The 27,500-nt window shown below is 49.1% G+C and overlaps 1 protein-coding gene across 1 annotated transcript in view; it reads left to right on the forward strand.

Annotated features, from left to right (window-relative positions):
• The window catches only part of elp4 (elongator acetyltransferase complex subunit 4), a 76,950-nt gene that overhangs the window by 33,307 nt on the left and 16,143 nt on the right, over positions 1 to 27,500 (forward strand). Inside the window, exon 9 of the mRNA XM_035395101.1 lies at positions 3,771 to 3,877. Within this exon, the coding sequence (XP_035250992.1) occupies positions 3,771 to 3,877 (107 nt within the window). The remainder of the gene's footprint in view (positions 1 to 3,770; positions 3,878 to 27,500) is intronic.

Consider the following 27,500-nt stretch of genomic DNA (forward strand, 5'->3'; position numbering starts at 1 on the left):
GTCATTGTCAAATTTGCCACATAAGCTAATAATATTTTTTAAATCCCTGAGCGATTTCTGTTTTAATGTATTCACGTTAAGCAAACTAGCTTTTTACGTCTCGTTTTTGACTTTTCGTTCAAATGAAACGCTTTTTCTATGAATCTCGCAATGTTGCCAACGACCGCGTAAATATTATGATCAACAAACAACGCAAATTGTCAGACGCTAAAAGACGATTGGCTCAAAGAAACAGGAGCAGTTATTTTTGTTTTGGTTCACGTCTGGGTCATCGCTTGTTGTAATCTTAGAAAAGGCCTTGGAATATCTGTGTTTATTGAAGTGTATTTGTTCCCCTGCATTGAGGCTCATTTTCTTGCGTAAAAAACTCAGAATCCTTCGTTAACGGACCAGTGTAAACTCGAATAAACAATTTTTTTTAGAGGGTGAGTTTGCGAGAAGGAGAATGGAGAGGACGGGTGAAAAGACAGTCATCATCTGGCCATTAAAATAGTATATTTCACATTACTAACAAGATGTGGTACGACATTTGACATTTGATCACATGATCACAATTTAACGTACCACCTCCGCCTCGTTTTGAGCCGGGAAAACTCTGCCAAACCGTGACACATTACCCAAGGACAGATTACCAAACGTAGACCAGGATTCTGGTGCTTTCCTTGACATATTTGTACACACACACACACACACACCTCCTCGCACACACACACTCATACAAACACACACACATACACTCACATACCTGCACACACACACACACACGTTTATACACATATACACAGACACTCAAAAGCACAAAACCACACATTTGCTTACGCATGCGCACACACACACACCCACACATTATCCACACACACACACACACACACACACGCGTACATTCACACACATGTACAAACATGTACGCGCCCGTTGATACACAGACAGACACGCACAATGCACCGTGCACAGGGATTTCCCAGCAGGGATTTTTTTTTAAAATTTTGAATCTGAATTTCTTCTCTAACTCCGCTCTCATCCCCTGCTCCTCTCTCACCTCCCCCCAACCCCCCACCCCTTCCCCTCTGTCCCTCCCCCCCGCCCCCATCTCCCCTCCCCCCTCCCCCCTCCTCCCCTCCTCCCTCCAGCCATTCAGGAGAGGAGAGGTCACTCTCTCAAACAAAAAAGTGCATTAGTGCTGAGAGAGGAACATGGCAGCTCCTCGTGTGTTGTCAGGGCAGATTAGTGTGACGCGACTCAATCAGACGTGCGCCTCGGCAGACGGGACCCCCCCGGGGGGGGGGGGATTTCAGACGCTCCGGGTCGCTCCGCGCGGGGCCCCCCCGCACCCCGGACCCCGGACCCCGGGCCCCGAATCCCAGTCCCTCAGCGCCAGAGAATCGGGATTTTAATGACGTCCGTCCGCACGGCGCCATATTGCCCGAGTCCGGCCGTAGCAAGGCCGAGAGTGTTAAACGAGTGGCGGGAATCGCGCCCGGCGCGAGGGCGTGTGCTGTTTAAGATCACCGCGTGTCGCATACCCCCCCCCCCCCCCCCCCCCGCCCCCGCCACCATCACCATCGCACATACAGGGCATTTTATGCAGAAGGGATATTTTCAGCTGAAGATTCCTCTGTCTCACAACGCTTTTTGTTTTTCTGGTCTCCCGTGAGAAAAGGGTGAGGGTGTGCGTGGGTAAGTGTGTGTGTGTGTGTGTTTGTGTGGGTGTGCATGGGTAAGTGTGTGTGTGTGTGTTTGTTTGTTTGTTTGTGTGGATGTGTGTGGGTAAGTGTGTGTGTTTGTGTGGTGTGTGGTTGCGTGTGTTTGTGTTGGTGTGTGGGAATGTGTGTGTGTGTGTGTGTGTGTGTGTATGTGTATGTGTGGGCTCCAGAATATATAAATATAAATGAGTAAATATCTGTATATTGCGTATCCGAATGCATCAAACTTGTATCAGTAGTCCTGTCTCGTCCAGCAATCTGTATCCTAAATTAAACATTTCACTGTATCATTCCGGTCCATTTTTTTCTCACACATTTTTGATATGTAATTAAAGATGACTCACACAGTAAGCCATGTTTACCTCTGTCAGCTGGGAACAGCTGAGGTGGTGAGGAAGATGATGCAAGGAAGGAAATGAGATGTTTGTTCATTTTTAATGAAACCCCCCTAAAAATCTTCATTTTTAATGAAAGCCCTTCAGTGCAATTATTTTTATTTTCTTTACACACGTAAAAATGCATAAATACAGAATGTACGCATACTTTTTTGACGTCTGCATGCATGAATATGCACTTGAACAAAGTAACACACGTGCATTATTATCTACAGCTATGTGTATGTGTGTGCATTTCTGTTTGTCTGTGTAATGCTGCAACAGAAATGTTCGAAAAGCAGTCGAGAGTCTAATGCTCGATCCTGTGAACACTTACACTCGCTTCCTGTGAAGACTCGCATCAGCATCACTGCTTCACTTCGCTGCTACTCAGCATTTGAGTTCCTCATGAATCCCCTTTTACTCTCTGATTTTTTGCCTTGTGCACTCGCGTCCTTAACACCGTCCTTACATTTCGTTTGTTAGCCTCGTTAAGTGGCCCCTGGGCACTGAGGCCGTGCTAATAAAAAGAATATGTGTCGTTATTTTTATTATACGCACTGTAGAACCACTGGGCTACGGAATAGCTGGTCACTCAAACGGGGTCTGAATTCGGAAGTAGCATAAGCTATGCGTTTTAAATGCGTTCCACTGTCCGATACTTAGATTCTTTTTGATATTAGGTGCTGGCTACGCAGGGGAACACCTTCATGAGGACCCTGCTCTTCGCGTCATGTTTGTTCGTCGTACACTAGCACAGGCTTGGCTTAACTAGACGTTGATAGCTAGCTAGCTTGTTAGCTGCGTCACAGCCGCAGGATGTGTACCTAATAGCCCTGTGTTGTAAATCAAAAACAATGACTGCAAGGTATACTGTAGCCTACTTGCTTATATGGAAACATCCCCTCCCTCTCTTTCTCCCCTGCCTGTCTCTTTCTTTCCCTCTCTTTCTTCCTCCTTCCCTACTTCCCTCCCTCTCTTCCTCCCCGTTCCCCACCCTCTCTCTCTCCCTCCCTCTCTATCGCTCTCTAACTCCCTCTCTCTCTTCCTCCCTCCTTCTTTCTCCATATCTTCCTCCCTCCCTCTCTCTCTCTCTCTTTCTCTCTCCCCTCCTCTCCTCTGTCCTCTCTGCTCTCTCCCTCTGTTTTGGTTAATAAAGTAAAGCGTGCTCAGCTGCACCGCGGGCGGCGTGGGGGAGGGGGGTGAGGGGGGGATGACAGCCGCGTTCGCTTACTGTAAACACCGGTGGAGTGAGAGGGGGGAGAAACCCCCCCCCCCCCCCATCCCACAAGCAGTCTGACGGACACCGGGATCCCCTTTCACACCCCGACTCCCAGGCTCCCCCTCACAACCCCACCCAACCCAACCACCCAACCCAACCCAACGCGATTAGTCGCTCCTTCCGACAAGAATTGTTGTTTATCTTGTTCTGCTTCATTACTTGGGCATAATCACAACATTTGCTTCGCTGCTTCAAGTGTTCAGCTCACAAAAGGGTTGCGAGAGGAAGGGATGGTTTGGGGTGTGTGTGCAGGGAAGGCGGGGGGGGGGGGGGGGGCGGGGGGGTTTCATTGCGTACACCCCCCCCCCCCCCCCCCCCCCACCAAAAGTCAAGTTTACTGGTCTCGTCCTTCCAGTGGCGCTCACACTCGCTCGACTCCTAATTCCTAATTTCCTTTGTTGTCCCGCGAAGGCCTTCTTCACGTGAAACAGACGCCCCACCTGAACTGCCTGGTGTGCGAAGTGCCCGACCAAAAGGACCTGGCCTTCAAGCTGAAGAGGAAGCAGTTCACCATCGAGGTGAGGCGCTCCGACGACACGCCGCGCGCCGTGCGCCGCACGCCCCCGGGCCGAGAGGCTCCCGAAACGAACGCCGCGTCAAGATGCGTTCGCCCCGCCGAAAATAAAACGCGCAGCACGCAAAAAGGGGTCCGCCGTCCCGCGGGTCCGCCTCGGGGAACCGCAGGGGCCGAGCGGCGATTCGCCCATTCTCGTTCGCGTCTCCGTTCCGAGAGTGCGGAGTGTCCCGATCCGGCTGACTGTAGCGAGGGCGCTCAGCGCTAATGGTCGGATTTTGCGTCTGTTTAACTCGGCTGCCAATCCGTTCGGGCCATTTCAACCTTCGGGCACTAATTAGAACCTGGGAGATATCGACTGGCCGTTGACACGGTAACGCTTCTCACGCTGGAACTTTGAAACTTGGGCGACGCTCGCGTGCAAAAAAAATACCTTTCCAACAGAAAGAAAGCGACCGAAATTCGGCAGTTACCTTCTCAGTCAAGCTGGGTTTGATTTCAGTGGTTAAAACTGAAACGTGGGGCGTATTGGCCGAATTAAAGAAACGGAAAGCCTGAAAGCTCCTCGGTCCTCTGCAAAAAAAGCATTCTGGTCCTGCGGAGGTTTTTTTTGTCAACGCAGGACAGCCATTGTGCTTTTTTTTCTTCTTCTTCTTCTTCTCCTCCTCCTTTCGTCTCCGCGTAGGTAAGCCTTCTTTTATCGTAGCATTAAAGTCTTAAATCGCCATTTAAGCTCGTGTGGGTGGCCTTCGATAATTTAAGGAGGGAGACGCGTCTTTTGTTTACGCCTCGAGGAATGCCGCCGCCTCTTCACCGGATCCTGTTCTCCGGCCCGCCGGTGAGTCGCCCCGGCGGCCCTCCGCGATTGGCTCGGCTCGGGGGGTCCGTTCCGTGAGACGAGCGGGTTTCTTTGACGCCGCCTCTTTGAGTTTCGCTCGGTCTCTCTCTTGGAGCGCGAGCGATTTGCTGCGGGTTCGTCCGACGTGAGAATACCCGGCCGGCAAATTAGCATGCTAACCCCCCACCACCCCCGTCCCCCCCCCCCGTCCCCCCCCCGTCCCCCCGTCCCCCCGTCCCTCACGCACCGGCGCTCAATCCGGTCTGGCACCGCTTTGGTGTTTGGGACGTCACCCTCAAGTGACCACGCGGCCCCCTCCCTGACCCGCTGGCCTCTTTAGACCAGCGCTGATTAAGCAACTTAGTGTCCCCCTCCGCTCTCTCTTCACAGCCCCCCCACCCTCCCCATCCACCCAGCAGTGCTCACACCGACTAATGCTGTACTCACACACACACTAAAACACACACACACACACACACGCATATACACTCACACACACACACACTAATGCTGTACTCACACACACACACACTCACACACACTAAAACACACACTCTCACACACACTCACACTAAAACACACACACACACGCATATACACTCACACACACACTAAAACACACACACACACACACACGCATATACACTCACACACACACACACTAATGCTGTACTCACACACACACACACTCACACACACTAAAACACACACTCTCACACACACTCACACTAAAACACACACACACACGCATATACACTCACACACACACACTAAAACACATACACACACACACACTAATGCTGTACTCACACACACACTAAAACACATACACACACACACACACACACACACTAAAACACACACACACACGCATATACACTCACACACACACACTAAAACACATACACACACACACTAATGCTGTACTCACACACACACTAAAACACATACACACACACACACGCATATACACTCACACACACACACACACTAACACAAACACTAAACTAACACACACACACACACAAAAACATAGATACACACACGCACGCACATACACACACACACACTGAATCTACATTAATACACACACTATCACTACACTAACATGCACATACACACACTGACACTACACTAACACAGACACACTCTCGCATGCACATACACACACACAGACACACACACTGCACTAACACTAACGCACACACACTGACATACACACACACACTACACTAACACACACACACACACAGACACACACACTACACTAACACTAACGCACACATACACACACACAGACACACACACTGCACTAACACTAACGCACACACACTGACATACACACACACACTACACTAACACACACACACACACACACAGACACACACACTACACTAACGCACACACACTGAGACACACACTAACACTACACTAACACACACACAAACACACACACACACACACCGACACACACACTAACACTACACTAACACAGACACACACACACACGCACATACACACACACACGCACACACACTACACTAACACACACACACACACAGACACACACACACACACTACACTAACACACACTCTTACTCACACTTGCCCTCTTCCCTGGAGCAGTAAATCAGCGAGGACCCTGTTCAGTGACTAATGGAGGCCCCTTTCCTCCCAGTTAACGGTGCCGTATTGGCCCTCATTACCTCATCACCAGCAGGGCCGTTAACGGTTCGGCCGCAAGCCCGTTGTCAGCGGCGGGTCATCGTCCGCGCGGGGACCTCCCTCCCGGTTCCCCTCTCTCCCGGACCCCCCCCCCCCCCCCCCCCCGCCCCTCTCTTCTCCCCTCCCCCGCCCAGCTCTCGCCCCCCTAATGGCCACTTAACGGCGGATTTATAAGGTCAGTAAAAACCAAGGCGCTTGTTCACAACGGCCTTTTAATTACCGCCTCCGCAGGCCGGGCGAAGCGCTCGAGCCGTTCGTCGCGGGTCTTTAAGACCACCTTACGGGAGTTTCGTGCCTGCTTTCGTCTCCGTTTGGCTTCTGTTGTAGTTTTTTTTTTGTGTTCCGTTTTCTCCATTTGTAGTCTTATGCCCGCTGTCACGGGGGTATTTTTAATTGTTCTAAATCACACGGTGCGTTTTAAACACCAGGCACGATGAGCTTTGTTTCTGCACTCGGCGAGTCAGTGATGCTGCGGGCCAGGGGTGGGGTTTTGACACGCGGTACTTCTCTTCTCTTTCTCTCCTGTGATAAACCGTAAGGACCGACGTGCTTGTTTTGCCCCCTCTCTGCGGGGACGGAAACGATCGGGTGGCACGTTGCGAGCTTCCTGTAGCCTCTCGGGTTGAACATGGGGCAGGACCGAGTGCGGAATCAAGCCGAAAGAAAACAACTTCACTTTGAATGTTCTCGCGTATTTTACGTAAGCACAGTTACTGATTGCTCTAAGGATTTGGACTTTGGATATTTTCTGCACCGCGTTGAAATTTTTTCCATAAAAAGTCAAAGAGGGGCTGAAAAAAAAAAAACCCACAGGGAAGGCTCCTATGCTTTCCCAGCCAGTGGAATTCAGCGAGCGCCTCATTGGTCACGGGGAATCCCGCCCCTTCCACTCAGACTCAGAAATGACATCACAGGAAATGATTTGCCTAAGGCTCCATTTGCTCCACTAATGCAGCTAGCAGACTAGCTGCTAGGCTAGCACCTCTGTGCTTCTCCTCTGGAGACCACAGATCATTCCCGGTTACTCGGGTGATCATTCCACAGGAGGGCTCGTTGGGTACCATGAGTCCTCTTTAGCGTCTTCGAGATTATTATGGGCTGTTATTTGGGCTCCATGATTTACTCGTTGCAGTCAATGCACTTTTTCACCAGCTGCATGAGAGGTTTTGTGTGCTTCGTTGTTTGTACTTGATTTTATTTTTATATTTTAACTGGGTTATTCAGGAAAATTGAGAAAGCAAATATCTTAATTGCCATAGTAATGGCTGTAAGACTTTTCTCAGGTGAAATTACTTTCTGTAAAACATTTTCCAGGTTAAATGGTTGCGTCCTCTTAACTTCCAGTAGAACATTTTCCAGGTTAAAGGTTTACTTCCTCTAAACTTCCTGTTACTTCCAGTAAAACATTTTCCAGGTTAAGTGCTCACTTCCTGTTGCTTCATATGAAGGATTTTCCAGGTTAAATGCTTGCTTCCTCTAGACTTCCTGTAAAACAATTTCCAGGTTACTCACTCCCTGTTGCTTCCTGTCGAACATTTTCCGGGTTAAATGTTTACTTCCCGCAAACTTACGGTAATTTCCTGTAAAATTGTCAAACTTTTTTATTCTCGAGATGAAGGAAATGTGCCCTTGGCCAGAGGGTACTCTGCAACAACTCAGAGGAGCTTCAACAGTCCCACGGTGTGCTCTTCATTTTTACAGATGAATTGGCTGCTGCGGCGGTTTATTTATTTTTTATTTTCCTACGGTTGTTTTTTTTTTTTTTTTACCCCCTCAAAAAAGCCATCTCTCATGTAGTGCAAAATGCCATTGTTATGCTAATGAGATTTAGTAGGCAGTAGACAGTAGGAACATGAGCACTTGGGAATTTGTTGTCGTGTGGACGCACGTTATTAAGGGACCCGTGTTCCATTGCGCGTCGGCACTGGGAGGTTTCTGAATCTAAATGGGGTTTCCGCCTCGCCGGGCAGACATTTTAAAACTCTTGGCATGCGCTTCATATACACAAACGTCTCAGACATACGTCTCAGACACCAAGCAACGCTTTCTGTCTTCTGTCTTCTCAAACCAAGGCCCCTTCTTACCCCGAGAAGGGCTGCCTTTAAACATAGCAAATAAATAATAAAAAAGACCACCTAAATCCCTTTAAAAAAAAAAAAAAAACTTAGGCAACCTAATTAGACGAAGATAAAAAGGACCCCATTTGACTAAATTATTGTCCTGAATCTGCGCCGAAAGGGCATAATCCGCAATTGGGCCAATTAGGGAGGGCTGTAGCTGGCCGTCCTGAGACGGGCGCTCTGATCAGACCTGACACCGGCCCGGTTCCCACCGCCGCAGTGCCAGGTATGGCCGCCGGACTTCAAAGGGCCGGAGGCATAAGCTGGCTGGGCTTCGGAGGCCAACTTTGGCCCGGCCAGCTAATCTCCCCGCTAAAACCACAGCCGCCGCCCCCCCCCTCCCCCCACCCCCCTTCGCACAAAAACCAGCTCACGCCACGCAAGTCATGTGGTGTCCGGGTTTTCGGGTTGAGTCACGCCGACCGCCTCTCTTTTCCTGAGCGCTGACCGAAGGACGACCGCGCGGCCAGATGCGCGGTTAAAAAGATCGGCGATGAGCAAGCCGCCCAATCATTCCTGATTTTCTGTTGCCTTTATGTCCATTATCCCCCACTTCCTTGATGCCTTTGTTGGCAGAAGGGTTGTGCTGATGTTACTGGGAATGTTATGCTACAGTTACTGAAAGTGTTACGCTCCTTTTACTGGGAACGTTATGCTACAGTTACTGGAAGTGTTATGCTCCTTTTACTGGGAATGTTATGCTACAGTTACTGGAAGTGTTGTGCTCCTTTTACTGGGAATGTTATGCCACAGTTACTGGAAGTGTTGTGCTCCTTTTACTGGGAATGTTATGCTACAGTTACTGGAAGCGTTATGCTCGTTTTACTGGAAACGTTATGCTACAGTTACTGGAAGTGTTATGCTCCTTTTACTGGAAATGTTATGCTACAGTTACTGGAAGTGTTATGCTCCTTTTACTGGAAATGTTATGCCACAGTTACAGGAAGTGTTACACTCCTTTTACTGGAAATGTTATGCTACAGTTACTGGAAGTGTTATGCTCCTTTTACTGGGAATGTTATGCTACAGTTACTGGAAGTGTTGTGCTCCTATTACTGGAAATGTTATGCCACAGTTACAGGAAGTGTTATGCTCCTTTTACTGGGAATGTTATGCTACAGTTACTGGAAATGTTGTGCTCATTTTACTGGGAATGTTATGCCACAGTTACAGGAAATGTCATGCTAATGTTACGCTTATGTTACTTGAAATGTAATGCTACAATTACTGGAAATCTTATGCTACAGTTACATTACATTAGCAGAACACGTTGTGCTACATGTTCTGCTAACGTTAACGGAAATGTTGCGCTAATGTTATCAGTGCTAATGTTTATATACAGCGCACTGTTTAAACTGCACCTGCTGTTCTCAAGCCTGCAGGGCTTCCCGCCCCCCCCTCAGGGAACCTACAGGCGTGGGGGTGGTTGGGGGTGGGTGGGTGGTGGAGGGGGGGTGTTAGCGTGCACGAGGACTGCTGTAGAGTCATGAGGGAACCCCCTGGCGTGCAGTGAGCGGGCCCCTGGATGCCAGCCGGGCTGTCGGTACGAGCGAGCCGAAGCGCCTGAGCCCCAGTCACAGGCCCTTTCTCTAGCTGGCAGTGAGTGCGTGTGTGAGTGCCCACAAATGTGTGTGTGTGTGTGTGTGTGTGTGTGCCCACAAATGTGTGTGTGTGTGTGTGCGTTATAGAGAATATGTGTTATAGAGTATTTTCTCTGGAATCAAACACCTGTTTTTTAAAATTTGTTATTCGTCCCAGGTTATAAGAGCACGAGTGTGTAAATGACTGTGTAAGGACATGATGGTCTAACATTTCATAGTGAAAAACTTTTCTCTCTTTCGGCTGTTCCCGTTAGGGGTCGCCACAGCGGATTCTCCGAACCACATATTTGGTTTGGCATATTTGGTCGGATGCCCTTCCTGACGCAACCTTCCCATTTAGGGCTTGGGCCCGGCACTGCGAATGCACTGGCTTGCGCATCCCCAGTGGCTGGGCTGGAGCACTGGCCGGGAAACGAACCCGGGCCTCCAACGTGGCAGGCGAGAGCTCTACCACTGAGCCACCAATGCTTCATAGCGAAGAACTGTGTTTTTTCTTTGTGGCGCCTATTAGTCAATTTCCCAAATTGCTGTGTTGCCTAATTTAAGGTCTTCCCCAGTGTTTTCTGGGGGTTCCTTGTCACTTCAGCTCTTTGTGGCACAGGAATTTCCGAAGAACTACACGTCCAAAAAAAATGAAAGCAGAATAGCTACACTGGCACTGTTGCGACTGCATACGGTCTTCCCCACACAGGGCTCTGATGGGCCCTCTCCCTTTAGACACATCGGCTTGTAGCCGTCCTCGGTGCTGCCTGCAGCGTTATTGGCACCATTCCAAATGATTGGCCGCCATCTTGCTAGCTGTTCCCCTTGGGCGGGTGAGGGCTCGTTTGGGTTCGAGCTCAGTCGGCGTGTCGAAGCCGTGCAAAGGCCACACAAACCGCGAGACTAAGAATGTAGAAATTTGAGGGCAAATCCAACCCATAGCCATGACCATCGGGTCTAGTTCACACAGTTAAGCATAGTCTATTTCAGAATGACAATGTCAATGTCAATCTAGAATGAGGCATGATTCAGGCCGCCATTGTAAATAAGAATTTGTTCTTAATGACTTGCCTGGTGAAATAAAGGTTGAAATAAAAATAAATGATGACAAGATATTTGGGTAATGCTCTGTTGTACAGTGTTGTGCAATGCTGCTTGTACAGTGACACACAAAGTTGCTAATAATTAGAAAAAATAATGTTATAAAAATAAAGTTTTCCTCAGATGTGTAATTCAGTGTGGAGTGAGTCCCTGCTAGCCTGAGGCTGATCGTCCAGTGTTTCGCACACTCGAGTTGTTTTCTGAACGCGAAATGGAACCGCATACTGAGCACCTCTGCGAGCTTACGACGGCTGCAACGAGGTCGCCCTGAGTTCAACCGCCGCTCGACGAGCAGCCATTACCCAGAATGCCTGCGGGGCAGAATTAACCCCCCTGTCCCCCGTTTTTGGGCAGGTAGGTAGCGGGTGACGTGCGAGGCCTTGAGATTTAACCCTCCCTGACCTGTCAATCACCGTCCCTGACCTGTCAATCACTGTTTCTCGCGCTGCGAAGACGGCTCACCTGCGCTGGCTCGGAGGACTCGGTGAAGAATGCAGAAGGCGTGCAATTAAACCGCACTCGCGCTCCTCGGACCGATCGGGGAATGAGGGTGGGGGGTGCGGGGTCAAAGGGGTTAATACCAAGAAGTGGAGATCCAGATTTTTGGGGTGGGTGGGTGGGTGGGTGGACGGTTATGGGCGGGGGGAGCGGTTTAGTGAAACTAGGCCCAGCTGCGAGATGAAGTGAGAGGTTTTGTCTGGGCTCGGGTTGCGCGTTTGAGGAGCGCGGTTGCATCATCATCGTCGTCGCGAGCGAGCCGTCAGTTTAGCGCCGGCCGGGTTAAGAGCGGGAAGTTTCGGACGATTGCGTCACCCGCCGCCGGATTTTAAAAGCGACGCCTGCCTGCCTGCCAGCCTGGTCTAGAGGGAGAATTTACATCCACGTTTCCCTTGCTGAGATGTTAATGGCGCAGTTTCTCCCACAGGCTTACGTAAGAAAGCCAACACGTCCCCTTTCCGACCCGTCCCCTCCCCCACCCCTTTCGTTTCTGGTGAACGCGGTTCGATTTTTTTCCTCCTTCTGCTGTTTTTTTGAGAAAATTCTGATCGGTTCATCCTGTCAGAAGTTCGGAGTTCGGAGTTTGCTCGCGGGTTCTGGTTTTTGTTACCTGGGACAGTCCTCTTGGCCGAGCTGATTGGTCAGATGCCGTCGCGCCGACCTGAATCCTGTCGGGACGAGGTCGAACCTGAGTGGGCGGGCACGGGAGGGGGCCGACAGAGACCGGTTCGAAACCGCGTGTCTGTGAATGCAAAGACGTTTCTTTCGTCCCTCTTTAGTCTGGTGTGGGAGAAGAAGACTGTAAATGGGGCCCCTGTGCGCGGTGTGTTGCGTAAGGTGCGGGGAGGGGGGGGGGGGGGGATGGGGGGGTGGGCGCTATTTCTAGAGCCGGTAAGAGGCGAACACGCGAGCAGCTAAGTGATTTCCAGGTCAGATCTAATTAAGCAGAGAGCGCGTCCCTAAGGTGTCTAAAGGGCTGCAGAGTGAAAGGCTGAAAAGTCGGCCATCTTGGTTTTAGGGCTCCGCCAATCAGAGCGCTTCATGCCGTCAGTGTTTCTGGCCAAATGCGTAGTGAAGACCTTCGGTCATTGGGCCGCACAGGTGTGTGCGTGCGTGCGAGAGTGCGTAAGTGAGCATGAGTGTGTGTGCGTGGGTGCAAGCGTGCACGTGTGTGTACCTGGGCCTGTATGTATGTGTGTGTGTGTATGCGGGTGGGGGGGGGGGGGGGGGGGGGGGTTGCATCGTACTGACAGTAGATGGTGCCTTCCCCAGTAAGCCAAGCCGAGCAACGGTGTCCAGATCAGGCTGCCGGAGGTCACAGCGATCCGAGGTCTAAACAGAACCGAGATGTAACCAAAACCGGTGCGGTTTGCGCCCCCCCCCGCCCTCCCCCAAAGGCTTAAAGGTCCCTGTTTAAGTATTCCGTACATCTGTCGAGTGCCCGCCCCCGAGCTGCGGCTGGAACCGATTCTCTAAATAAATATCGGGCGTGAATAATTCAGGCCCCTCGGAACGCGCCCGCCCTGTTGCGTTCGGAGCGGGGACGGCGGCGTTCCGTGGCAGGGTCCCGGCCGCCGCCGCCGCCACCGCACGCGAACGGGACCCCGCCGCCGCCGCCACGCGCGTTCGGCGCGGCAAATTATTTAGGACGTACATCGAACGGCCATCCATTATTCAGAGGCCTTATTTCAGGCGTTCGTGCGAGGAGCAGCTGGAAATGGCTCTATTGCATTTCCTCTTCCGCTAAGTGGCCAAGTTGCCGGTGGAACCAAAACATTAGAATCTCACAGGCTTCCTGCTCTTCAAGCTCTTCGGAGCTTCCTGCTCTTCAAGCTCTTCAGAGCTTCCTGCTCTTCAGTTGGGGGCAGGAAGGAGGTTGTAGGGTTGCTTTCTTGTCCACCAAACAGGTAAATATTTGTGTTCTTTCACAGCAGGGGTGACGTCCAGACGTTCGTACCCATTTCCTCTTCTAGGGTGTATTTTAATTTTGTGGTACATTTTGGGATATGTTTTGTTGGGCATGTAAACAATACTAAAGATTCTGTAACAGCGTGAAATGAGCATGATTAAAGATCATTGGTGGATTGTGTAGGGACCCAGTCTCTCATTCGCTGGCTTTCAAGGGTCAGTGGCACAGATTAACCCTTTAAGGCATAAGATCACAAATATGTGATTAGAATGTTCTTAACTGAACATTCTAATGCTGATATAAGAATCACTACTGGCAATTGAATGCATTAGAGTTCTAGAACACTAGTGTACCAGTGAATTATGTGTAGAGTATGTGCCCCTTTCCGCTCAAATAAAACAATACAGACAACTAAAATTTCTGCACATACAGTGGGGACCAAAAGTCTGAAGGCATTACCAAGAACGGAGTGTTTTGATTGATGAAGGACTAATGCAATTATGAAACTCTTTTAATACTTATTCAAGAATACAAGTCGAAAAAAGTATGTAGGTTTTTATCGAAGGTCAAAAATAGTTAATACTTTGTGTCGGTCTTTCACTTTGAAGACCACCTTCACTCTGCTTGGCATTGACTCCCCCAGCTTATGCAACACCTCATCTTCCATTTCATCCCAGCACTCTCTCAACACTTCCCATAGATGTTATGTTTATGTGACTTAATATTTGGCCTTCTCCCTCTTCGACTGCCCCCCCCCCCCCCCCACAGTTGTTCCTTTGGGTTCAGGTCTGGTGACTGTGGTGGGAATGCCATCCCAATAAGCTCCCCTTGTTCTCAACGATGCACTCTTGAATAAGTGCAATTGGAGTATTGTAATGGCATTATTCCTTGATAAATAATGAAATAATGAAAACCTTGGCTCTGTCTTGAGACTTACGGCCCCCACTGCGTAGGACCTGGTTGTGTTGTCCTCCATCGCTGAAGTAAACTCTTTCATGTGCTTTGTATTGGCATAATTACTGTGACTTTAGTTCTCCGGCTGTGACTGTTCTGCGAGAACAGTCAACTGCTATCTCCATTTTTACATTTCAACTAATACGTGTCCTCTCTCTTCACAAGGAAATGGATATTGCTGCCTTCTTCCTTACTCTTTGTTTCATAGTACTGTCATCGCAAGGTGTCGTAGTTTGGCATGCTGTATAATGTGTTTTTGATGTGTAATGCAACAAAGTTGGCAGTATGGTAAAGGTTATCGTGTAACGTCCCCCCTTTCATGACACCCATTCCAGCACTTTTTGTAATTTGTATTTGTCCTAATATTGTAGCTCCTTCTTCTCCCTAGCTTGGCTTGGCATAAGTTAGGTCAGAATAGTGTCCGCTGCGTGAGCCGAACTCTGTTCTTGGCTAGAAATAGCTGTACGAAGTGAGTATTGTGCCTTATTGCACCTGTGTTTTGTAGTTGTCCAGTGACCATGATATGCACTTTTGTTTGTCGCTTTGGATAAAAAATGTAATGCAGTGTAATGTAATGTAATGTCATTTTCCGCCACCATGTAAACAGGCCAGAAAATGTGTAGGCGATGTGTAGAGTAAGCACACACTTTACTACGCCCCCTTGGGACACTGCTGGACACTGAGCTAATATTGGGACCCCCTCTCCCTGACGGCGCACGTTTCTGCACGGCTCCCAGGTGAGAGGGCCGGCCGCGGGCTTTGACAGCGTGTCTGTTCCGAGGCATCTGGAGAATGTTCTCGCTGCGGCTAATCCCCCTCTAGCCCGCGTGATGTTGCCGGGAGGCGTCTGCTCGCATTCCTCTCCCGTCCGCCGTTCGACGTCGCTCGGAGTTCAGCCGGGCGTCGCCGCCGCCGCCGTCCGCCGTCCTCCTGAACTCCCCGTGCACCCCCGGCGCGCCGCGTCCACCGATCAGGGCTAGGGGCTGCCTCCCGCGGAATTCCCAGAATTCCCGGTATCGCTCTCTGGGATTTGCTAGTCCTACTAAAAATCTCGAAAGAGGTGTGCGGTTGGATACGCTTATAATTTGTTAATGGACTGTGTAATTTGTGCTTTGCTGATGTACTTTTGTTGCTACTTTGTGCCGCCCACCGCAAACTTACGGTAACGTCCGAACTCGAGACGGTGTACGATGGCGGTTAAATCGGCAAAATTGAAGGTTTCGGTTCGGGGTGCTGTGGGAGCGAGGTTCCCCTCGGCCTCGCTGTGTGACATTCCGAATGACCTTGTAGAAGCGCGCAGGCGGGTCGGGGCGGGGCAGGATGGGGCGGGGCAGGGCGGGGCGGCGGGGGCCACAGGAAGCTCCCCCGAAGATGGAATTTTGAGCCGTCGCAAAAAAAAAGAAAAAAAAAAGTGGCGCAGCCAGGAGGGATTCTCTCCGCTTTGTCTCTAAACACAACTTTCCCACAGCTCTCCGCGCGCCGCGGTCCTGCCGGGGTGGGGGACGGGCGGGCGGGCGCGCCCCGGGCCGCCGAGGCTCTGCGCCCCGGTTTTTGTTTGGACAGGGCTGCTTTGGAGCTAAATCTGGGCTTCGGGAAACAGGAGGGCAAAGAAAGGGCTTGGGTCCGTGTTTGTGTCCCGTTGGCAGGCGGCGAACTCGCTTGACACAAGCAAATTCTTTAGCAAAAAAGCAGCCAGCCAGCTAGCTAGCTAGCTAACATCGTGCTAACATTCCTGCTATTAATTTAAAGATTATGTGAACATTTTAACAGGTTTGAAAACCCAAATGTTTAGTCGTACATTAAAGCAACTTGAAGCAGAAAATGAGCCCGTTCTGGACAGTGTGGAAAAGCGATAAACGTACAAACGTTAAAAACGTCCAACAGTGTGAACGGGCCGTACGTTCCGTCTCGACTCGTCGCTCTGAGCGGTGTTTACTGTTAGCTGGCTAACGGGACACTCTAGCTCAGAACACGGAGTGCTCCTGCAGGTCAGGAGACCGTGGCTGTAGGCCTGCCTTGCTGTGGCGCGGGGGAAGGGGGCCACATCGTGCACAGCGCACCCTGATATAGTGTGTTTCACACACGGGGGGAATTGCTCGAAACTAACTAAGTTCAACCCAAGACACTGTCGGCAAGCGGACAGGGGCGCGAAAGCAATGCAGTCTGCTTTAGTCTGAAATCATAAAGGGTCCTAACTGCGGGAAGATACTGAGGTCAACATACTTTTAATCCCCATGATAACAAGTTAACAAACAAACTAACCTTAGGGCTCTCTTTACACTTTACACTGACCACAGACACTTTATTTTCTTGACCCCATGTTTCTATTTTACTAAATTAATTAGCTGTTTTTTTTTGCATTTGACTCCCAAGTTTTAAAAAAAATGTATTAAAAGTAATAAAAATGGAGTTGCTTATTAAATCGCATAATCATTTTTAAATTGGAACCTTATGAATAACTGGAAAAGAAATGTCTGATGTATTCAAATTCAGACTTGATGTTTCTAATTGTATGATTATATAAATACAGTTTTTTCAAAAAGATAACTGGTGAATGTTAGCTGGTGGAAGCCATTAGCCATATAAGTATATAGTATGTTTAAATTCATTGCTGTCTTTTAGGCAAATCTCACAGGTAGCTATTTGAAGGCGTGGTATAGAGATGTATTTGAGCACAGATAATGCGTATTGATGGTACTACTTCATGGCATTAAATGGATTATTCCCGAACCGAGAAAAGAGTTATCCCGCTTCTAAAAAGGTAGTTGTGTAAGTAGAACCGCCCTGTTTTGTCGAGAATTTTATGGCCCCTTTGTAAACCGAAGACAATTTGAAATGAGCGCCTCAGATAAACTTTCCCATTGTCATTAACGGGGAACGGGTAATGCTGAGTGACAAGTGCATTAGGACGAAGGAATAAAAGAGCTGTTAAATTTGTCAAAGCAGATCATCTCAAGCAGGATGACTCCAGGCTCTTTTAGGGGGTATTTTTATTACCGGTGAAAGTGTCGCCCCAAAACCATTTGAAGATGTATATAAAAAAATAAATAAATAACAAAAAAAAAAAAAAAACAGAAACCCCTCACAAAATCCAATTTCCTTTGCAGCCTGTTGTGTCCTGTCTAAATAAATTACTTAGCGGTTGTTTCAAATTTGAACACCCACCGGCGTGTTCTGGAAAAAAAATATATATTAAGTCACACCTCCATCAGAATTGCCAGTGGACGTGCCGGCTTTGTGTTTCTGCTTTATAATATTTTATCTCTGGAAACAATTTTCCTGGAAAAAGCCCACATTTTCAGTGAGGATTTTAAATTTGAATATGATGCTCCTGAAATGCACAATGAGGTTATTTCCATGGTAACAGTCTTTAATATTATCAGCTGTGTATTCTCGCCCTTTCTTTTATTCTTTGGCCTTGTCAGACTGTGTGTGTCTCGCTGCAATCATTTTAAAAGTATTCATTTTTAGTTTTGGCATATAATATAGAATTAAATGATTCATTAGAAATGTTATACTCTTAATTGGCATGTTGTTGGTGCCAACTAACAATCAAACTATGGCTCTGTCAGGTTATGACTTGGCTGATTATGATATCTTTGTACAAATTTGAACATTTATCTTTTGTTTTTTTGGGGTTTTTTGTTTTAAAGGTATGATTTGCATATCTGTTGTGTTTAGCACCCTTGTACAAATTAATGATTTTAATTTATTTGCATTGCCGCCATATATTTGAGTAATCTTGCTGTTTAATTTGGAAAAAGGAGATGTTTAGATAGATAGATAGATAGGCAGACAGATAGATACTTTATTGTACACTTTTGTGGAAATTTGCCTTTGGCTTCACCATAGTTACAATAAAAACAAGCAGTCACACAATACAGGCTACAAACCACACAATACTAACAAGGATTGAGATATTTACAACATAATTTACAAACAACTACAAACAATCACAGAGCGTGAAGCACAGGGTCAGCAGCCAAAGCCACGCGTATATTTTACATTTTACATTTAGTTTCTTGTCTTCCGCAGATGCTCTTTAAGCTTTCTGTTCTCGGAGAGGACTTTATTAAAGGCGACGGGGGGTTTCTCATTGAGAAGTGAAACCCACGTAACCCTCCTGAAATCTAGATCTATCTCAATGTAAGCGCTTGTCTATCGGAGCACTTGACGTGAGTTTTAAGGTCCAATTAGAGATGCACGTTAAATGACAGTTGTGAGGTAAATTACCGATAATTGCTTCGCGAACAGCCCTAGGTGTCCTTTAAAGGCTCCTGAGCATGTCTCGAATGCATAATATATTTCACGTCATATAGATCTGAACATGGCAAATACAGATTGTTCACTTGGGTGATTTAGATTTGTTGAGAGAAATGACTCAAAATTTGACCACACTGTGGTCGGTGTTTAAATTTAAGGTCATCCATAGTCCTCTGTCTTCCACAGTCGGTTTTGCTGTGCAGCTCTGTACCTAAATTGTTCTTTATTTTACTTAAATCTTGTACACCTTTTACATTTTGTTCACTGAAATCCTCATCTGCCATCGTTTGGACCGTCTCCGCTGGCATCGAGCCTGGTTATAATAAACTGTATTTGCAGACATAACCTTGTTCATGTAAGGTAGGGTAGTAGATATGAGCAAAAGCCATGTATTTTTTATCTATGATGTCATGAATATTTAAACGTTTATTTCGGTTGGGCTGAGCACTCCATTTTCTCCTGGAAGGGCATGAGAGGCTTTTCCCTTAAAACAGAAAAAACGGAAAACCAAAATCACTTTTCATTGTGCAGCCAGTATGAAATGAAAGTCGGGAGCCAATTAGAATCTCTCTTTTTTTGGCGGAGGCGGGGCTAATGAAGGTACCTGACAGTCTCTCAAACATCACGTCTCCGTTTAGAAGCCTTTTGAGAAATTAATGGGGGGGGGGGGGGCCTTCCGACCCTTAATGTCCTGAAGTCCCTCCCCATACCGCCGTGTAGCTCACATGGCGATCGCCTGTCGGTTCGGAGCCTGGCGTTCTCTCGCTCCTCTTCAGCGAGCCTTGGCTCGCCCCAACCGCCAGCCGCATAGCGCCCGGGCGCGCCTCCACGACACCGACAGCCACCGAGCCCCCACCCCCCCCCCTCCCCCCCTTCGCGTGCCAGATTTCCCAAGCGGCCATTCGAGGGCCCCGGATAACCTATCCGTCGCGATCGCCGCAAAAACTAATCTGCCTCGTCCAAAGGCCCCCCCCCCCCGATGACGGTAATCGCTTCCGACGGTTCGCCTCTCCTTAGCGTGCCTGCGGTCCCGCGACAGGGCACCGCGCCTTCTCCCCGCGCTGGGGGGAGGGAGCCTTTTACCCACGTCCGGGGGACCGTTTCCCCAGCCTGCGCGGGGCCAGGGAGCTGAGGGGGCAGGGTGTGATTATAGCCCTGCCCCCTTGTCCTTTCCATCTCCTGGCCTTGTTCTTCCCCCATTTTCACTCCTATTTTCATACTTGCCAGATTACTCTAGGGGGATCTATTTTCTGAATTCAGTGGAGCACTGGGCGTGGCTACTGAGTTTTGGTGTTTTCGTTACCTGAGCTGAGGAGAGGACGGCTCAAAGTGCGCGGAGCAGGTGGAAAGTGGGCTGGATTAGGCTGAATGTATTATCAGTGGGAGTGTTGCAGGAGGATTTGTTCATAGCCAATCAAATGACCTCTTTTCATTCCCTTTAAGAGTCATGTGCTTTGTGCACCGGTGTATTGCCAATTTCCATGGTGTGCCACGGCAATGGAAGATGAAGATATATTAATCAGAAGAAGCTTCTTCCAACACGTTCTTGTGTGGGAAGAACAGAGTAGGGCTGTCATTGTTTGAATGGATCTCATAAATAACAGGAAGTTATTCCAATTTGTTCTAATTTTATTTTGTCAAAATTTCAATGAAAACATTGCCTAAACATTTCATCAAATCAAATGAAATCAAAATAATTATTATTGTTTTTGATTTCCCATTAAACCTGTAGCTAAAGAGCTTGAACGTGCTATGCTATACACGAGAAACGATGACAAGGGTATTTCTATTTAACAAATTCAAACCAGGGAAGATCATAACAATGCCAACGATGCTGTTCACGGCAATAAAATGACTCGTTATCAACTGTTGCTCAAACTTTCTAAAAAATTGTGATGCACGAGTCCATCATTTATTCAGTACAATAGCATGGCTTAAACTAAATTGAACTGCACTGCATGGGAAAGCCCCGAAATGAGCAACTCGCCATAAGCTGGGCTGCGACTAGCGGCGTGGACCTGGTCTGAGCGGGCCGGTGGCGCAGGCAGCCAGACCTCGGTGTGTAGCGGCGAATACCAGAGCAGCTTTAAACGCCGAGCCCCAGCAACACGCTCTCTCTGATGTGCTGCCCCCTGCCACCCCCCCCACTTTGCACTTTTATTAATGAACCACACAGCCCCCCCCCCCCCCCCCGGTCCTGCACGATAGCCTTCTCTGCTTCATGGGTGCTAAGAGCTCTCCCTCACTTCCTCCTCCCTCTATTTTTTGTCCTTTTTTTTTTTTTTTTTTTACTTCCACCCACCTCTCTCTTTCCCTTTGCCATTTTCTCTCTTCATTTTGATCTTTCCTTTCCTTTCGTGGAATTCCCCAGAGGCAGCACTGGCCATTGGCTGGCTGTTGTAGGGGTAAAGGCCCAGTTTTGGTCTGCACCTGTGGATTGGACAGACTGAAAGACTCCTTCCTTCCGCACCTCCTCCTCCTCCCCCCTCCACATCACAGGCCAGTGGTCCAAAATGCTCTTTCTGTGATGGAAAGTCACACCTGTGCTAAGTTGGTCTGGATAACTAACACACCTGTGCTAAGCTGGCCTGGAAAACTAACACACCTGGGCTAAGCTGGTCTGGAAACTAACACCTGTGCTAAGATGGTATGGAAAACTAACACACCTGGGCTAAGCTGGTCTGGAAACTAACACCTGTGCTAAGATGGTATGGAAAACTAACACACCTGGGCTAAGCTGGCCTGGAAACTAACACCTGTGCTACGATGGTATGGAAAACTAACACACCTGGGCTAAGCTGGTCTGGAAACTAACACCTGTGCTAAGATGGTATGGAAAACTAACACACCTGGGCTAAGCTGGCCTGGAAACTAACACCTGTGCTACGATGGTATGGAAAACTAACACACCTGGGCTAAGCTGGTCTGGAAACTAACACCTGTGCTAAGATGGTATGGAAAACTAACACACCTGGGCTAAGCTGGCCTGGAAACTAACACCTGTGCTAAGATGGTATGGAAAACTAACCCACCTGTGCTAAGATGGTATGGAAAACTAACACACCTGTACTAAGCTGGCCCTCACCGTCTAGCTATTTTCACAGCGAGCAGCCTCACAGCGGCGTAGCAACGACGGCTGCCCCGGCGACGGAAGCCGGGTGCAGCGTCGCCCTCGGAGCGCCGGCAGGCCGCAGATTGAGAACCCTCCGCCGCGCCTCGCGATTCATCACAGAACAATGCGCCGTCGGAAAAATACCGCCATACCGCCATTCCTCCCCCCCAACACATCCATTAAGCAACGCCCGCCCCCCCCAGTGAATGAAGCGCCTCCGTCGTTTCAAAATTATACCTTTAATTTTACCCCCCCCCCCCAAGCCGTGGGAGAATTGATGCTCGTTTTATGCGAGACGCCAAATCTCTTAGTGGACACATTGTGAAGAAAATATGACGCGTCTTAATTATCAGTAATGAAGCAGGATTAAGCTGCTCACTTAGATATAATATACTAAATGACCTTTTTTCGCGGGGACGTGCGATAAAAGGTATCCGTTTGATGAATCACGCCTCATTTAGCTTCTGGTTTTTTTGTGCGCGGGCTAATGTTCGGCGGATGACTTTTTAAAGTCGGGCGTAAACGGTGTTAAGAGCGTTAAGCTGATTTACCGTTCGGGCGTCCCGCTACATCATTTCGCCTTTTGGCGAATGGGTACCGTGCGCCTCCCCTTTTATCTGGGCCTCCTTATTAGGGGAGATAAGGGAGGGGAGCGCGGGCTCCCCCGTTCTCTCGTCTGGGAGTCTTTAATCACCGTGGCGGAGGTTCACTTGCAGGGTGGTGGGAGTGGGGGGGGGGGGGGGTCCTTGTATTTGACTCTCCCTAACCCCCTCCATCGAGACCTCACAAACTTTCTCGCTGACTTCTTTTTTTTTTTTTTGCAATGTACAATTTTCCTTCCGGAAATTTCTCTTGAATTCTCTCTTCTCGTGCTACTTCAGCTAAATCGGCTTCTGCTGACAACACTGCGGGGATGAGCTCCGTAAGTTCCTAAGAGAGTCTCCTAAGCTCATTCTGTGGTCTCTAGGCCCAGCAAGATCGCCGCTGATCCCTTATTGGCCGTCGCGGTCTCCATGGTGCCGAGCCGAGGCGATTCTCCGGCCGAATGCCGCTGGCGATGGCGCCCGCTCCTCACCGAACCGGCCTAGGCCTTCTCCGCTCGCGATGGTGCCCGCTCCTCACCGAACCTGCCTAGGCCTTCTCCACTGGGTGTGGCTGCGGAGGAACATTGCTGGTCCAGAACAAGAACCCCTCATATTTTTAACTCCATAGTTCCCTCTCATTTAAAAGGGAATTAACCACAATGATTGTTTAGGGGCGACATAGCTCAGGAGGTAAGACCGATTGTCCAGTCGGAGGGTTGCCGGTTCAAACCCCGCCCTGGGCGTGTCAAAGTGTCCTTGAGCAAGACACCTAACCCCTAACTGCTCTGGCGAATGAGAGGCATCAATTGTAAAGCGCTTTGGATAAAAGCGCTATATAAATGCAGTCCATTTACCATTAGTTTAGCATTCATGACGCTGTCTATGAGGGGACTGCTTTGGCTGGGCCTTATGAACGTCATGCGGTTGCGCACGGTTTCGATTAGCATTTGAGATTAAATTGTTTCGCTCATTCTTGCTTTTTCCTTTCTGCGGTTCCCTAGAAAACATCTAGACGCTCTTGCCATACCGTTGCTGGCGCATCTCCTGAGTCGCAGGATCGGGGCCGGATATCGATAAAGATTCGCGCCGCGCCGGACGCGGCAGGAAGTCGAGCGGAATATCCCTACGCTCATGCGTTTCACGTGCGTGTTTTTGACGCTTCCCGTCCTCCCTCTAAGGTCCGCGGCGTTTCTTCTCGCCGCGCAAGGTTGGGTTGGGAGAAGGCCGTATTACCTCTCCTCCCGGGAGAGAGGGGGCCCTCACACCTTCTCCCCCCCGATGTTTCGGATTGCGAATTTAAAATGTTTGTCGGATCGTATTCACGAGAGGCTTCCTGGCGTCCGCTCGGTTTTGCGGTCGAAGAAACACCGCGGAACGCTAGCGGGCGTCGCCGTGATTAAGATGCAAATTCCCTCTAATTAGAATGTAAATTCTTACATTTAGATGAAGACGTCAACTGTCAGGGTGCCGTATGATACCTTTCATCCGGTCCCCTCGGCTGAATGAAAGCCTTCATCGTTCATTTGCGGCGCTCAAGCGGTTCTCCGCCGGGCCTTTTGTTCTCCGACTCTTGTAATATCCTGCCTCCGTGTTCCCTTTTCACGCCGCGCTCTCTGTTTGTTTTTTCCGCCCGCGTCCCGCGCCGGCGTGTGCCCGGGGGGGATTTCGAAAGGGGGGGAAATTTTTGGAACGAAAATTGAGTTCATTCGGTTGCCAGTCTTCGCGCGCGCATCAATTACTTCTGCTGAATTTTCCTCAATGCAAATAAGTCCGGTTGCATAAAAGAGGCGCATGTTATTCGAAATAATTAATTTTCCCCTAAAAGCCGGTGGAAAGGCGGGGGGGGAGGATGGCGGGGGGGCGGTCACCGTTGATTTAATGTTTTCAACAAATCTGCCAGGAACCACCCCCCCCCCTCCCACCCCCCACCCTTTCCCCAATCAGGGAAAAAAAAAGAGAAAATGTCCTAATCCAATCCACTTTGCGGAGATATTAATGGCTCTGCTACTGTTTCGGTACGGCCGAGCTCAGAGTGTGTGTTTCGGAGAGGGTTGACCCCGGCGGGCCGGTGGTCAGTTAAAACGCGGAGGCCTGGTTTGCATGCGGAGGCCGCCTGGTGATGGCCTCGCGCGCGCGGGAGCGGAGCCGCCCCGTCGATTCGGCTCGCGCTTGTTTCCCGCGGGGGGCGTTACGGGGAACCGCTCCCAGCCGCTCCGCCTCCTCCGGCGTCCGACGGGCGCTAACGCGAAGCTGCGCCGTCCCGCCGGGAGACAGGGCTCTATGCTAACATGTTGAAAAATTTAGGAGCACGCTAAGGATGCCCCATTTAGTAGCTGTGCTCCTGAATTATTTTTCCAGTTAGCACGCATCAATTTTCAGGAGCCAAACGCTCCTAAAATGGGAGCACTGTAGAGCCCTGGGAGCTAATTTGAAGAACGTTACCCTCTCGGATGCCAGGTGCGCTTCGACGTAGCCAGCGCTAGGGTTAGAGAGCGGGGGACGGAAATGAAATATTTTGGAGAGGGAGAGACGGCCGGAGAGCGTCTCCTCCCAGAGTGTCTGTGACCGTGGCCGAACACGCCAGCGCTCGTTCTCGACCCGCGCGTTTACGTCAAAAGCGGTTTTTTCCACGTACGGGCTAACGGGCTAACGGGCTCGACGCGGGCTCTCGGCTGAATTCGGGAAGGTCACGTCCGGGTTTCATTTGGGCACCGATGTGACGGGAAGCTGACGTGGCGAAGGGGCGGGGTTACACAAAAATGTCCTTTTAGGATCACTAACACACAGGAGAAACCTGCTGGCTTTTCCCCCTGTGTCATAATACTAGCTTGTATTATTCCCCCTGGTGTTTTTATTTGTTTTTCTTTTTACTTTGTACGTGTATGATAAGATACACTTTATTGAACCCTGTGGGGTAGTTTGTCCTCGACATTTGACCTATCCTAGTTACTTATGAGCAGTGGGCAGCCACAGTGTAGTGCCCAGGGACCAACTCCAGTTCTGAGGCCAGTGCCTTGGTCAAGGGCAATAGCCGGTGTATACCTAATCTGACGTGTATGTCTTTACTAAATAAATGTACTTTCCACTGACAGTGTGTGAAGGCGGCAAAGGCTTGCTAAGCTTATTAAGATTAATCATACTGTTTAATTGGCCCTAAAATAGGATAAGAACAAGTCAAACTTTTGCATTGTGTTTGTGCAGTTGTGCGTGTGTTTGTATGTGCTCATGTATGCACACGTAACCGTACGTGCTGTTCTAGACCAGGGCTGCCCAACCCTGTTCCTGGAGATCTCCCTGTAGGTTTGCATTTCGAACCTAATTTGGCACACCTGATTCTACTCATGAGCAACTCAACAGGATCCTTAGGTGTGGAATGAGGTATACTTTGTTAAGGTTGGAATGAAAACCTACAGGATTGTAGATCTCCAGGAACAGGATCGGGCAGCCCTGTTTTGAGGTTTGAAGTGAGCCCTTACGTTTATACTATATGCTTATTTTGTGCGTGTCCTACCATATTTATGATGGGGAAGTGTTGGTACTAAGCATGCGTGGCATGATGGGGATTAACGATGTGAATATCTAACATGTTTACAATTTACTTTCCTCTTTTTTCCATGATGATCATGTATGTATTGTGTAGTGTGTACCTTGTGCTGAAATCAAGTCAACAGGTCTGTTTACCCCCTTGACACCTGTGGGACCCCTTGGTGTACAGCCAAACTTAGCTCCTCTCCTTCCTTAGAAAGGTGTTATTTTTTTGGTCAGACGTAAAACCCTCTTGGTCGTTTGTGCAGGAATGCTAACCAAGCTAACCATGACAACCGCTCTTCGCATGTTAGCATTACAAACCTCCCATCAAGAGCAATGTAGTCCTGTTGATTTAAAATGAACTCCCAATCACGGAGGAGTTTGATTTAGGCCGTTCTTTCAGTCGGATTATACCCGTCAGCGACAGCTTTGACGGCCCGGAAAGGGGAACGCCCTTTTTTTTTTTTTTTTTGGCACATTGAATTTTGCTGTTGTCGTTGGTAAAGGGAGTCACTAGATTTGAAACAGTGAAGGCTTGGCCCTACTGCTCACACGTAATAATCCTCCAAAGTGTCATGCTGTTTATTTTTGTCCTCAGTACACAGAGGAGATTAATGCATTTAATTTACTGTTGGAAGAAATGTCCTCTGGTATTTGGCTTTCATCACAGGTTGCAAAAAGCTTTGAGATTGGCAAAAATTATAACGGTGTATCGTTTATTTCCATTTGACTTTTCTTTTACGACTTACGATCTTATTAAAAATAGAAATACAAATATAGTCACGTGACCCTTCCTTTCCGGGTTGATTTCTAAGAGATCATAATGCAGTGGCTTGTTTAGCTTCCTCGTGAAGTAAGTTAGGGGTCTGGAGCTCTGGTCCTGTCTGGTCCGGGTTTTGTGATTCCCCTTCAATCAGCTTCAAATGAAGGTCTCGGAAACAAGGTGTGCAGACTCTTAAGCTAATGAGCGGCTTAAATTAAGCACTTAAGTGCAAGAACGCATCAAAAAACCAGCGGACACAGCAGCCTTCCAGTATTTGAGTTTGAGCCCCCTGGGGTCGGTGATACAAGGTGGGCTGGGGCAGTGTGGGAAGGGTGCATCTCTAAAATGGACAGTTTAAAAACACGGACGAGCCCCAAGCTGCCGGGCTCTCTCAACCCCTTCAGAATGACTGTGTGTCTGACGGCTGTGTGTCTGACAGGCTGTGTGTCTGACGGGCTGTGTGTCTGACGGGCTGTGTGTCTGACGGGCTGTGTGTCTGACAGGCTGTGTGTCTGACGGGCTGTGTGTCTGACAGGCTGTGTGTCTGACGGGCTGTGGGTCTGACAGGCTGTGTGTCTGACAGGCTGTGGGTCTGACAGGCTGTGTGTCTGACGGGCTGTGTGTCTGACAGGCTGTGTGTCTGACGGGC

Source organism: Anguilla anguilla, chromosome 16 (assembly GCF_013347855.1).
Source record: "Anguilla anguilla isolate fAngAng1 chromosome 16, fAngAng1.pri, whole genome shotgun sequence".
In the NCBI taxonomy this organism is placed as follows: Eukaryota; Metazoa; Chordata; class Actinopteri; order Anguilliformes; family Anguillidae; genus Anguilla; species Anguilla anguilla.